Source organism: Penicillium manginii (genome assembly GCF_028828005.1).
Source record: "Penicillium manginii strain IBT 31320 chromosome Unknown utg000008l:1.0-3226943.0:1.0-3228205.0, whole genome shotgun sequence".
Lineage (NCBI taxonomy): Eukaryota > Fungi > Ascomycota > Eurotiomycetes > Eurotiales > Aspergillaceae > Penicillium > Penicillium manginii.
This window is the reverse complement of record NW_026643109.1, coordinates 807886-821986: the sequence shown is the minus strand read 5'-3', so window position 1 is coordinate 821986 and position 14101 is coordinate 807886. Positions and strand designations below refer to the sequence as shown.

The following is a 14101-nucleotide window of genomic DNA, read 5'->3' as shown; positions in this document are numbered from 1 at the left end:
GTAATCGTATCATATCTGTCGTAAAGGGAATAAAGTAGTGGACCTAGCCACACATGCCACCATATCAACATCATAAACAGCATCATAAACAACCTTTGGACGAAACAAAAGCCTCCAAACAAAAAAACCAACTTTCAACAAAATAAAAGTTCAACGCCACATATACATAATCCACAGAGTACTTGGTATTTTCAGACAACCAACCGCAGATCAAAACGTAGTAAGCTTCTTAAACCAGCTCTTCTTCCCACCGGAATTCGGCGGTGCAGCACGCTCCCGCTCTCGATCTCCATGCCGACTACCATGAGATCGTGCTCCACGATCACGCTCGTAGTCCCCACTACCGGAAGAACTCTTCACACGACCCTGAGCTTCTCTCTTTCGCGAGCGGATCTCGTCAATCTCTTCATCGGGGATATCGCCGTATCTGGCACGACGTTTCGCACGGCGGCGCACGGCGCGGCGGGCCTCTTCATCCGAGGATAGAGAGGCAGCGTTGCCTTCGTTCGGAGGCATGTCGAGGACTGTGGGCATGATTGGCGGTGGCTCTGGGGGTTCATCTGCTTGCGAGTAGACCCAGGATGAGATTTTGTCTTTCTTAGGCCCGCCTGTGTCGCCGTGGTTGATGCCGCCTGACCTGTCATATGGGGAATTACGGTGTTGTTCTTGCGGAGGCGGTGCCTTTGACTTGCGACGCCGAGCCTTAGGATCTTCTGTTCGCGATCCGCGACGGCGATCATTCTCCTGCTCTTCAGCTGCGTATGGGTCCATGGGTTCTTCAACACGGGAGCGGCGGCGGCTCTGGGTCTTGGCCTTGGCCTCCTCTTCACGCTGGCGACGACGCTCGCGTCTTTCAGCGGCTTTGGCTGCAGCGGCTGCTTCTGCTTCACGGGCTGCTTCTTCTTCCTTTGCACGCCGCTCCTCGCGTGCAGCGCGGCGTGCTTCCTTTTCAGCTTGGCGGCGCTGTTCTTCTTCTTCTCGGGCTTGCTGTTCGCGAACTTCGCGGGCTCGCTCCTTTTCTTTGCGTCTGGCGCGTCGTTCTTCCGCTTCACGTGCTTCCATTTCGCGTGCTTCGGAGGGTGCTTGGCGGGAAGAGCGTTTTGCTTCGGAGGGCGCTTGTCGAGAAGTGCGATTTGCGCGACGTGCTGCTCGGTGTGCCTCGGCGTCTTCGGGTTCAGTTTCGCCGCCTGCTGCGCCTGCGGCATCTGTTGTGAATCCTTCAGCATCGGTATCGGCTTTCGCAGGGCGACGACGACGATCCTCTCTGCGTGGTCGGCGGTCTTCGCGCTCTGTCTCAGTCAGGCCCTTCGATTCTTCGTCGCGGTATGAGCGGGATTTGCGACGATCGGGCATTTCGGGGCGGGTGTTCTTCCTCAAGGAACCGAAAAGACCCATGATTCCTCCGGATTCTTGTTTCTTGGGAGGAAGCGTGTTGGATCGTTTAAGGCGACGTTCTTTGGGAGGCGCATCGACGAAAGCAATGTCTTCAGGACCTGATAGAACATCTGGACCCGCGCGGGCTTGTTCGGCATCGACCATGACGGCATCTTCATCGTCACCTCGGGGGCGAGACTACACCAAACTCCTTGTTAGTTATTGATCGTCCCCTTTTTCGATCAGTCCTTTGGAATTCAAGTCTCACCTCTCGCTTCGATTTTCGCTTCGAAGGTGCAGATCCTCTGGAACCTTCCTTTGGCGACTGATCTTCCACATCTTCTTTATCAACCATGACCAAGTCGTCATCTTCAATGGCGTAAGGATCTCGGGCTGTGGGACACACGAGTATTAGTTATTTCTGCAAAAAAATTTAGGTGAAAATGTGGTCTTACTTGACTTCCGTCTCTCTGCACGTGGCCGGTCCCGTTTTGATTTCGACGCGTTGATGCCCATCAGCTTAGCGGCCTTATCCGATACCTCAGGCTTGTTTTCAGGTGGAAGGGAAGGCATGGCACCCTCGTCCACATCTTCAGATGCCCGCCTAGAAGCTGACTTGGATGAAGGTTTCTTCACAGCAGCACCGTCTGGTCTACGAGATGACTTTGTTCGCGGCGGCGGAGGTCCACCGAACATGAAGCTGGACATCTTTGCTGCACGCTGCTGCTTCGAGGAACGAGCATCGCGATCTGCGGATTCCCGCTCCGCCCGTCTTTCTTCACGCTCCTTGCGCCTTTCGCGGTCAGAAGATGACTTCTCCGGCTCTTGATCGGCTTCCTTAGGTTTCGATTTGGAGGATTTCTTCGGTTTGGTGGGAGGAGAATCTTCAACCTCTGGAATTGGTTCAGGTTCAGGTTCAGGTTCTGGCTCTGGCTCTGGCTCAGGTTCTGGTTCCGGCTCAGGTTCTGGCTCTGGCTCGACCGGCTTCTCCTTTTTCTTCTTGGGTGGCTCTACCTCCTCTAGAACCTTCTTCTCTTTCTTGCTGGATTTCTTTGGTGGCGGAGCACCTGCAAAGAAGCCCCAGCCTGAACTACTCGCTTTCTCAACCTTCGCGCGGTCCTTCTTGGATGGCTTTGGAACCTCCTCAACGGGCTCTGGTGGAGGTGTCGGAGGGGCACCTTCATCTGCTGGCTCTGGCTCGGGTTCTGGCACTGCCTCTGGTTCAGGTTCGGGTTCTGGAGCAGGCGGTTCCTCCGGAGCAGGGGGCGGAGTTGGTGGTTTGGCGGCAGCGGCGGCAGCAGCAGCAGCCTCTTTATCAGCCTGGGCCTTCTTATACTTCTTCAGCTCCTTTTTGGTCATCTTTGACAAGTCTGGTTCCGGCTCAGCAGCCGGCTCAGGCTCAGGCTCAGGTGCTGGTTCGGGCTCCGGCTCGACAGGAGGCGCTTCGGGTTCATCGGGGAAGCTGCCAGGAAGATAATCACTAGAGCGTTCCTTCTCTTCTTCTACAGGAGGCTCTAGCTCAGGGACAACTTCAGGCTCAGGCTCGGGTTCGGGTTCGGGTTCAGGCTTTTTCTTGCTTTTAGAACCCAGCTCCTTCGCCTTGTCTTTCTTGGCTTGTTCGAGGGCTTTTATACGCTCGGCCACGGAAAGTTTGGCGCTTGATGTCTTCGTCTTGGATTTCGACTTCTCCATGGGTGGTGGCTCTGGCGCTGCAGGTGGTGCAGGTTCTGGCTCCGGCTCCGGATCTGGTTCTTGTTCAGGTACAGGTTCCGGCTCAGGTTCTTGAGGATCGTCCCCGACATCGATAAGAAGGTCTTCCTCTGGTATTTCTTCCTTCGGAGTGGCTTCCTTCTTGAGTGTCTTGGGTTTCGCGGAGCTGCCCATCAAACTTCCCCAGAAACCCTTAGCGGCAGGCTTTTCTTCCTTGGGAGGCTCGAGAGCTTTCTTCTTCGTGCTTTTACTCTTCGGAGCAAGTTCAGCCCAGATGTCGTCGCCATTTTGGAGATCGGCATCGGGTTCCGGAGTAAGGCCTTGTGCAGGAGGGGTAGGTGCAGGTGGTGGCGGTTCTTCGATTTCTTTGCCTTTCTTCTTCTTTTTATCCTTCTTCACTGTCACACCCCAGCTACCCCAGTCGTCGGCCGGCTTCTCAGGCTCTGGCTCCGGTTCGGGCTCCGGTTCAGGTTCAGGCTCGGGTTCAGGCTCAGGCTCGGGTTCTGGTATAGGCTCTGGCTCGGGTTCTGGTTCGGCGGGCTTGTCGCTAGGAAGCTGGAAACCATCCTTGCCCGGAATACCAAGTCCCTTCTGTGTTAGCTTCTTCTCACGCTTCTTTCGTTCCTTCGAGGACAAGGTCGCCCAGCCTTCATATAATGGTTCATCCAATACTACAGGTGCAGGCTCCGGTTCAGGTTCAGGTTCCGGCTCTGGTTCAGGCTCCGGTTCAGGTTCAGGCTCGGGTTCTGGCTCAGGCTCGGGCTCAGGCTCCTTGCCCTTTTTCTTCTTCTTTTCCTTGGTTGTGCCATTCCAGCTGGCCCCCCAGTCGTCCTCCTTTTGAACGGGCTCCGGCGGAGGGTCCTCAATTAGTGGCTCGGGTTCAGCCTTTGACTTCTTGTCCTTCTTCTTACCAGCAGTACCCCAGCTACCCATCCAGTCGTCGTCCGCTGGGGGTGGGTCTGGCGCTGGCAAGGGGTCAGCAAGAAGGTCTATCTTTTTCTTCTTGTCCTTGGATTTCGTGGGCACGTCCCAGGAGAAGTCATCCTCGGGAACAGCGGCGGCTTCTTGAGCCTTAGCTTCCTCTTCTTCCTGGGCCATCCGGGCTGCTTCCTCTTTGGCTGCTTTCCTGGCTTCCTTTGCTTCCCTGATCGGCTTATTCCTTTCTTCGATATCCTTCACCTTCTTTTCCCACTCCTTTTTGATCTTCCGTTGTTCCTTTTTCGAGAGGCCCAGGTACGAAGTCTCGATTGTTGGATCTGGGGGAAGTTCCTCTTCAGGTTCAGACTCAGGCTCAGGCTCGGGTTCAGCCACCGGTTCAGGTATAGGTTCAGGTTCTGGTTCGGGGTCGAGAAGTCCTTTCTTTTTCTTCTTGTCTTTGGAGGTGGCAGTACCCCAGGCACCCCAATCGTCTTCCTTTGCCTCAGCGACTGGAGCCGGGCCCGGAGGACCAAGATCCCCAAAGTCAAACCCGCCAGGGGTCTTTGATTTCTTAGAATTATCTCCCCAGGGATTTGTACCTTTAGCATCACCAATGGACCCGAGGCCTGGATCGCCTTTACCACCAGTACTCCAATCCTTGCCCCATCCACCGAAGCTGAAACCAGTCCCTCCGGTTTTGGGCCCAGTATCAAAGTTCAAGTCAAGCTGGGGCGCATCGTCATTCAGGCCGACATCTTGGAAGCCACCCGGCGCCTCGTCCTGGAATTGGAAGTCAGCGAATACGATACGCAGTGAGAGCCAGAAACTGTGAGTCATAAGCCTACCTTGCCCTTCTTCTTTTTCCCTCCGACTTCTGCGAATCCAGCCCAGTCATCTCCACCGCCCCCATCTGCGTCGTCAGCCCAGCTGAGATTATTCGCAGCGGCAGCTTCAGCTGCCTTGCGCGCCTCCTCCTCCTCCTCCTCTTCCTGCTTCTTGGTCTTCTTTTTACTTCCGGCGGTACCCCAGGCATTCCAATCGTCATCACCACCACCACCGCCGCCATCATCTCCACCACCACCACCACCACCTGCATCACCGCCACCTCCTGCATCACCACCTCCATCACCACCTCCATCGCCACTGGGCGCGTCACCTCCAGCATTATCCGAGCCACCACCCGTATCAGCGGGCGCAGCAGCCAGGACAACCTTCTTCGCCGCGGGTTTTTTCTTCTTATGCTCGCGCACACCAACGGGCTCCGCAAAATCGATATCGAAATCCCCGAGCGCATCATTCCAAAACGACCGCGCCTTCCCAGTGCGTGATTTAGACACTGGCATAGGTGGAGCCGACGAGTCGCATTTCGCAACCCGTCGCTCGGCGAGAGGAGGAAGTGTATCGTAGTATTCCGGCGGGACGTCGGCGAGCGCATCTTCGTAGGATGGTGGAGGGGGCTGAGTGTAGGACGGGAGGACAGGCGAGCGGAATTCGAAGTCCCAGAGCTCGGCAGTGGGTATATATCCATGTCCATGTTGCGATGGCTCTATCTCTATGAGAGCGTCCCAGATATCCTGCATGCACTGATTGACCGCATCTTCTCGGCGCTGTTGTTCCTTTGCGACGGGGCTCGGGGGTCCTGCGCCGGGGACGAGAGCCGGGGCGTATACTTCCATGGCGGAGGGTTAAAGTCGAAATCGCGAGCGTGGGAGGTTCCGGGTTTTGCGCTGGCCAGATCAGAGACCTGTTTCGCTGGTTGTTGGGGGAGAACACATGGGGTGATTGGACTCGAATGACCCCGCGGAGGATCGCTGGGTTATGTATGAGTCAAGGAAATGCGGCGGGGTCGATTTCGCTGGCGTTCGAGGGAATCGAGGTGGGAAGACGTGGATTAAATGAGAATACCGCCCAGCACGACCAGCGCGATTTTGAGGCTGTTCGATTGGAGAGTGTCGGTAGTTCTACCGGTATGTTTTTGTAGAGCGGATGGGTGGTGGGCGGAGGAGCGTAGTTCGTAAGTAATTCGGAGCAAGTTCGAGGGCAGGAATCAAATGAATCAGATCTGAATTTGCCACCAAGGGGAGAAAAGTTAGGGAGAAAGTAGGGATCAGGTGAAGAGGGAGAGGCAGGGATGAAAAGTACAAGTACCTCTGCTCTGGAGAGTTGGGGCGGTCACGGTGGAGGATGATCGTCGTAGCGGAGTAAATTGTACAGTCGACAACAACTACTTAGGTACTGAGTAGTTGACTAATTAACTATCTACTTCTTGTCAGTGAGTAGGATTCGTAGTCTACTAATCACTAAGAATTACTCTCGATACATTCTATCTGATTCAACCCCTGTTTTAAAGCCTGTTCCCGAGACAATCCATAAAATAAGCTACGAACTCCGGAGAAGCAGAAAAAAAAATTGAAAAAAGGAAGGCTGGGACGAACCCGATCGCCGCCAAAATATCCCAGAGTCGTAATCGCGACTCAATAGTCCCCAACACCATGCTAGTGCCGAGTGAGAAAAAAGATCCTGCACAGTATCTTGGATGTGATGGGGTGGCATCTGAGAACTTGAGAGCAAATTGAAGCAAGCCATCACCTGCAGACGCAGATGCAGAGAGACAGAGAGCAAATGGATCCCCGGACCTATCGATCACCAGAGCGCCCCTCCATCATCCACTTTTTCTTGGGCCCTTGCACCCTGGCGATTCGCTGGTATTTACTAGAACTCACCATGATACTCTGCATATCGACACCGCATGTCCGGGTTATACCACACAGTACTCCGTAGTAACTAGCATAATAAAAACAACAAAATTGAATGTCAACAATTAAACTCGAGCTGGATGTTCAGACCCATGGAACCCCGAGCAGCGGCCCATGGATTTGGGTGCCCGATTCAAGTCCGCGGGAAGGCCCGTCTGCATGGAACAGGGTACTGTACTCCTGCCTACTGTAGTAGTAGTAGTCTACGATATTACTTTATGTACTAGTAGAAGTAGAAGTACTGTACTTATGTTGTACTTCTGCACTGTGGAGCAGCCCCAATAGCAGAAGCATGTAAGTACTACACTCTACTATGTTTCCGTACCTGAGCATATTTCAAGTTGGCCAAGTATACCTCGACAACAATAGTACTATCTAGCAACAATATGAATTGCTGCATCCAGGTGAACTTGAACCCTCATACGACCACCCCTCCACATTAGCCCAATTATTTCCCCGATCACTGCAGGTTTCATCTGCCTTGGGCTGCTCTGCGCACGCGCAACACATCCTTTTTCTCACCGCCACTTCGACGGACCCAAGTGCGGGGGGGTAAGGTCTCCGCTATGGAAGCACCTGCTCACCACTAAAGAAACATCTATTTGATGATGGAGACACACTGCGCCCTGATTCAATCCTATCCGTACCGGAAAAGAGGTGCCTGCATACTATCCCCGGTGTGCATTTAGAACATGATCTCCATAGTGGAGGGACAGTGGCGCTGGACTTGACTCATACGGTAGTCGCAGATAGACACTAGGACCGCCGAGGCAGACGAGACAAAATGGTTCCACCATTAAGAGCGGAGATATTGGAGATAGTGACATTCAATCCACCAATCCATGGAACAGCTACAATACAATATAACATAGGAGAATGGAATCGAGCGACATGCAAATGTCACGTGAGGAATACAGAAAAGAAACGAAAAGAGGGGGCAGGGCAGGAAGTATAGCAGGGCAAAACAGACAGCAAGAAAAAGAGAAGAAAAGAATTATCAACAAGGGGCGACTCGGACACCATCCCATCCCATCCCATCCCATCCCATACCCAACCATTTTCCAACCCAATCCGTATCACGGCAGAAAATACACATTCGTCAGTCTTGAGGTCGATCTAGATTCATGCCTCCTTCGATGACCGGCGGGCCTCAACCCCATAGACCTCCAGGTGCTCGCGATAGTAACGTTCGCGATCCTCAGCAGCCCGCTTGACATAAGGCTGTAAGAGAGTACATGTCAGTAACTAGACCCGGATCTTGATACGATGCAAGCACGTTGAAATGATTGACTTACCTCCTTCTCAGACTCGCTCAGGGAGTGCCATTGCTTGGCAGCCTCGACTTGAGTCGACGCCATATCCTTGAAATCCGTACCACCAAAGCTGCGCTCCTTAGTGAACAGCAAGAAGGCCGAGGTGGGTCGCTTGACCTGTCGGTCGTCCTTGATTAGGAACAACCTGGTCTTGCGGGTAGGATCACGGGCCAGGGCCCGACGAGCACTGTTTGCTTCCTTGATTTGAAGCGGGGTGTGGGATCGGACCCAAGCTTCGTAGGCGGCTTCGTTAGTAGCGCGGTTCTTATCCGCGATGGGTTGATATTGCTGCTAGAGGTCAGTACGACTTCGCATGAAGTAATATCCGAGGAAAGGCAGTTTCCCATAAACATACCTCGTTGATAGCATCGGCGCCTTTCTCCTTGATGCTTTCGGCGGCAGCCTTGAAGATCGCGACGGTACCCTCGTGCTGTCCGCGGTGCTCGGCAAATGCATCCTTGATAGCAAGTCCACGGACGGACTGAGGTAGCTTCGCAGGCTCCTTGAGTGACTTCTCCACAAGCTCCTTGCGACGGTCGATCTCGGCGCGCTTCGCCTTCTTCTCCTTTTGGGCCTCGCTAAGCTCCTTCTTCGGCTTCTTGGTCGAGGTGCTGCTCTTGCGCTTGGTGGTGGTGGTCTTGGACTTAGTCGCACGCTTGGGCTTCGCGCTTTCAGTTGTCGTGGCGAAGGATTGGGTACGCTGGGAGCTGATGGTAGACACTGGACCGGCCAGCGGAGCTGTGAAACGGGGGCTCGAGGCGAGAGAAAGTTGGCGCATCTGGTTCTGCAGCTCGATCACACGAGTAGGGCGAGACAAGCCATTGGCGACCTGCAGGTGTCGGAGGGCACCCAGTCGGGAGGCCCACTGTGAAGCCATGGTGAGAAAATTTGTAGTATGTAGTTAGAGAGTCCGATCAATCAAATCACCAATTAAACAATCGGCACGGCGCAACGCTAATAGAAGAGGCTCTCCCTGACGCAAGCGGAGTCGCAGGAGGCTGGGCGTCTCAAAGTCGATGACATAAGCATAACAAGCCTCCGCTTTGGGACTAGTGGGAGATATCACATGACCTGTAACGGCGATCCCCCAAGGAAATGACGGCCCAGCAGCATTTGGAGGTCTTCTCCATATCAAGTTGACTTTGGATCAATCTTCTACTTCTACCAGAGGTAGACTGACGTCAAACAACACCCAGATTTTCCGACGGCATCGAAGGCCTTGACAATTCAGCAAATTACATGGAAGCGCGGTGATCCTTGCAGGCCTATTTGCTCGACATCCCGGTGCTTTTGAGTTTGCAGTAATACTCACTCATCGTTGCCTTGCAACAATGGCTCGCCACGGGGATACTCGCTCACCATCTCCTGTAGGCAGCACATACTCCTCATCGCGACGCCCTCGCAGGGAGGATGATCGATATGACAGAAATCGCCGGGACGATGGTCGCGGATACCGCAGGTCTCGCAGCCCAGAGGTATGTCATAAAAGGCGCCCCGCCGACTTGGGACGTGAGGCTCAACAAGTGCGATGGTCTAACCCTTCTGATTCCGAAATAAAGCGCCGATACCGTGAACGTGATAATGGCCGCGATCGAGATGGCTTTCGCCGACGCGATCGTTCCTTAGACAGACGCGACGAAGACACCTATCGGCCCAATCGCAGAGATCGGTCCCGAGACCGCCGTCGCGATGATGATCGCGATTATCGCCGCCGAAGCCGCGATAGAGAGTACCGACCCAGGCGAGATGATTCGCGCGATCGTGAGCGCAGGCGCCCAGATGATACTGCTGATTTGAAGCACAAGTTTAGACGGGATGATAGCCGTGACCGTGGTGCCAATCGACGTTCTCGGTCTCGCACACAGGAGGTATGTCTTGCGCATCTCTCATATTTATGTGGAACTTCGATACTGATAACATTGAACAGCCATCCAAACAGTCGACCCCCGCCCCCGCCGCCCAGACCGACGAACAGAAAAAGGCCGAACGACTTGCGAAGTTGGAGGCCTGGAAGAAGAAGCAAGCGGAACAGCGCGAGAAGAAACAACAAGAAGCTGCAGCTGGAGGTGCCAGAAACATTCTCGATGCTATTGATCGCAAGTCCGGTCTATCTCCCGCCGTTGGTTCCCCGCAGACCCCCGCTACACCAACTGATACTCCGACACCTGCCTCTTACCCGGGAAGTTCGACCCCAAGGCCGTTGCCAAGAGCGCTACAACTACCAGCTCCGCACCAACTGCCGTCCTAGGAACCGATGTCGCGGTCCCGCAAGCACCCAAGGTGCCGCCAAAGCCAACAGCCGCCCCAGCTCCCGTTTCAGCCCCTCTCAAGGCCAAGGGCAATGTGAGCGGGTTTGGATTGAGCTCAAAGCAATCTTCCGGTACTGATAAACCTTCTGCGTCTCGAACCTTGGGCTTTGGCGAGGAGGAATCTACACGCAAAAAGCTTGAACGTCTTCCAACTCCTCCACTTGATGATAGCAAGGATTCATTCGGTGCCGCCGATGATGCTGCTGAAGATGACGATGTCGACATGCAGGATGGTGGAACTGAAGAAGAAGCTGCGGCAGCTGCTCGAGCTGCAGCAGAGCGCCGGGAAGAACGCCTTCAAAACCAGCACATCGCCTACCAGACACAAGGAGATGTTCCTGAATCCTCCGAATCTCAACCGAATGGAGATGTCGCAATGGAGGATGCCTCAAATGAGGCGCCGGAAGCTACTGAAATGGAGGTCGACACAAAGGAGGAGGAAGAGGAAGTTGATCCTCTCGATGCGTTCATGTCCGGCCTCGCGACGACGGCGCCCCCTAAGAAGAAGGTTGGAGTCTCTTTTGCCAAAAAGAAAGCACAACAACCGCAAGCAATGTTCGGAGACGACGAGGATGCCGCTATCACAGCCGTGGGAGACGAGGACGCTGATGATGTTCTCGCCATGGCCAACAAAAAGAAGAAGAAGGAAATCCCAACAGTGGACCACAAGAAGGTTGAATACGAGCCATTCCGAAAGCAATTCTACCACGAACCCAGTCATCTTGCCGATATGAGTGAAGAGGAGGTAGCCAATCTACGGCACGAGTTAGAAGGCATCAAGGTCCGCGGCCTTGACATCCCGAAGCCTGTCCAGAAATGGTCACAATGCGGAATGGGTGTCCAAACTCTCGATGTCGTTGACCGTCTTGGCTACGAAGGGTTGACCTCCATTCAGGCCCAAGCCATTCCTGCCATAATGTCAGGCCGTGATGTGATCGGTGTTGCCAAGACCGGCTCGGGAAAAACCATGGCTTTCCTTATTCCCATGTTCCGACACATCAAGGATCAGCGACCGCTTGATAGTATGGAGGGTCCGATTGGATTGATTATGACGCCCACCCGTGAACTTGCTACTCAGATTCACAAGGATTGCAAGCCTTTCCTGAAGGCGCTTGGTCTGCGTGCTGTCTGTGCGTACGGCGGTGCCCCGATCAAAGACCAGATCGCCGAGTTGAAGCGAGGTGCGGAGATCGTTGTTTGCACTCCAGGACGAATGATCGATCTACTCGCAGCCAATGCTGGCCGAGTTACCAACCTCCGCCGTGTGACGTACTGTGTACTCGATGAGGCCGACCGCATGTTTGATATGGGATTTGAACCCCAAGTGATGAAAATCATGTCAAACGTTCGACCTGATCGTCAGACCGTCCTTTTCTCAGCCACTTTCCCCCGAAACATGGAGGCACTGGCCCGTAAAGCCTTGAAAAAGCCGGTTGAGATCATTGTTGGTGGGAGGAGTGTGGTTGCTCCTGAAATTACCCAGATTGTGGAAGTGCGCAACGACGACCAGAAGTTCGTTCGCCTCCTGGAGTATCTGGGTAACCTTTATGCGGATGATCAGAATGAAGACGCCCGGACGTTAATTTTTGTTGAACGACAAGAAGCCGCAGATAACCTACTCCACGAACTCATGCGGAAGGGCTACCCTTGTGGGTCTATCCATGGTGGCAAAGATCAAATTGATCGAGATTCCACTATCGAGGATTTCAAGGCTGGCATCTTCCCCGTCATGACTGCCACGTCTGTCGCGGCTCGTGGCCTGGATGTCAAGCAACTCAAGCTCGTCGTCAATTATGATGCCCCTAACCATCTAGAGGATTATGTGCACCGTGCTGGCCGTACCGGACGTGCTGGTAACACCGGAACCGCCGTCACATTCCTCACGGAAACTCAGGAACGGTATTCCGTGGACATCGCCAAGGCTCTAAAGCAGAGTGGACAAGAAGTCCCCGAACCCGTTCAGAAAATGGTCGACGGCTTCCTGGAGAAGGTCAAGGCTGGTAAAGAAAAGGCGAGCGCGTCCGGCTTCGGTGGTAAGGGTCTGGAACGACTCGACCAGGAACGTGAAACTGCCCGCATGCGTGAGCGCCGCACCTACAAGACCGGTGACGAAGGCGAGGAGGAAGAAGCCAAAGAAGAGAAATCCGACAAGAACGAAGACCGCTTTATCAAGGCCCTTTCCTCTGTACAATCTGCCGCTGCTCCGGCTCCGACTCCGGCTCCTCTACCCGGCGTGCCCAAGGGTATCGATCTGGATGGCAAGATTACCGTCCACAGGACCGAAAAGGATACCAGCGCAGGCTCCAAGAATGCCTTGGACCGAGTCGGGTCTGCCGTCGCCGATATCCATGCCCGTCTGAGCAAGGCCGGCGTCATGAGATCTGGTGTCCCCATCGACAACCGTGGCCCCGATGCTGGCGCATTCCACGCTACCCTAGAGATCAACGACTTTCCCCGTAAGTTTTACTTTTGGCTCCCTTTTCTTTCCCCTCTTTCCCCTCTTCCCCTTTCCCTCTTTCCCCTCTGTTATTTCGTCTCATCCCTTGAACCGTGACTAACCATGTTCAATCCAATTACAGAAAAAGCACGATGGGCCGTCACGAATCGCACAAACGTCGCCAAGATCCTTGAAGCTAGTGGTACCTCTATCACGACGAAGGGTAACTTCTACGCTGCTGGCAAGGAACCTGGTCCCAACGACCTCGCGAAACTTTACATCCTTGTGGAGGGCGAAACCGAGATATCTGTCACGAATGCTATGCGTGAGCTCATGCGTCTGTTGAAAGAGGGCACTGTCGCTGCTGCGGACAGTGATGCGCGCGCTCCGGCTAGTGGCCGATATAATGTTGTCTGAGGGGTTTTTTAGGATGAGTAGGTAACTTCTCTACGGAGATGTAATATATTGACGACATGCTGTATTATACCATTCTTTAGAACTGATTGAAATGAAGCGCAGCGAATGCCGTTCCACGACCAATGCATTATGGGTGTAGAAGGGGAGTAATAGGGCAGGAGTGAGATCATAGGCGTAAAGTTGGAAAGTTGTGCAAAGACCTCGCCGATAACGTAGTGGGTAGATCCCACTGCCATCCGTGATCCAAACCTGGAAGGCCCTCTGGGGTTAGTGACGGCTATGTGTGGCCATCTCTGTCTCAGCTGTGCCCTTGAGGCGACAGAGGGGTGGGCGGGGAATTTTTTTTTTTTTTGCGCTCTCATCTTCTTTTAAATAAATCAATTGATTATATTATCTCTTTCGTTTCTCTTTTAAAGCATGTCTGAGTGGTGTTTTGTTGAATATCACTTTGTTGTGTTGTGATGTGAATAGACCATGAAATCCAACTTTTGTACTTCACGAATTTCCTGGAAACAAAGGTACATCCCCCCACTTATTCCCTGTTACGTGGAGATCGATGGTTCGAAATCAAGAATCCGCAAGATTGAAATTATTATTCTGCGGTTCTGCCCATCTCTTAACGACTTAAATTCACAAATAAAAGTCTGCGTATCCTTGGTTGAGTCTGAACTTTGAAGTACTAGTATAAAAGTGGCACTGGTTGGGGCCTGAAGTGACTACTAGTACCAGCCGTGGAGTGCTGTCACAATTTGTCACTCATATAGATACGGTTTTTCCCAGAGATCCTGGTATGATTACCTTTGCCTCAGTCTCAACTTTGGAGAAAAAGAGCAAAACTGGAATATTCTTTCTTTCTTGACAAATGGT

General features: G+C 53.4%; 3 protein-coding genes across 3 annotated transcripts; 1 reads left to right on the top strand and 2 right to left on the bottom strand.

The window, feature by feature from the left end:
- Window positions 1–210: 210 nt before the first annotated feature.
- Window positions 211–5678, bottom strand: N7533_010952 (uncharacterized protein; the record flags this gene model as incomplete). The annotated part of the gene is made up of 4 exons (XM_057107602.1): window positions 211–1572; window positions 1643–1767; window positions 1830–4782; window positions 4848–5678. 4 exons carry the CDS (start codon window positions 5676–5678, stop codon window positions 211–213), a joined length of 5271 nt encoding a protein of 1756 aa, XP_056954980.1.
- A 2202-nt stretch (window positions 5679–7880) lies between these two features.
- Window positions 7881–8948, bottom strand: N7533_010951 (HMG-box domain-containing protein; the record flags this gene model as incomplete). Its single annotated transcript, XM_057107601.1, has 3 exons — window positions 7881–7979; window positions 8054–8359; window positions 8427–8948. The coding sequence occupies 3 exons, from the start codon at window positions 8946–8948 to the stop codon at window positions 7881–7883; spliced, it is 927 nt and encodes a 308-aa protein (XP_056954979.1).
- A 454-nt stretch (window positions 8949–9402) lies between these two features.
- Window positions 9403–13234, top strand: N7533_010950 (uncharacterized protein; the record flags this gene model as incomplete). Its single annotated transcript, XM_057107600.1, has 5 exons — window positions 9403–9546; window positions 9631–9939; window positions 9999–10190; window positions 10256–12836; window positions 12960–13234. The coding sequence occupies 5 exons, from the start codon at window positions 9403–9405 to the stop codon at window positions 13232–13234; spliced, it is 3501 nt and encodes a 1166-aa protein (XP_056954978.1).
- Between the last annotated feature and the right edge of the window lie 867 nt (window positions 13235–14101).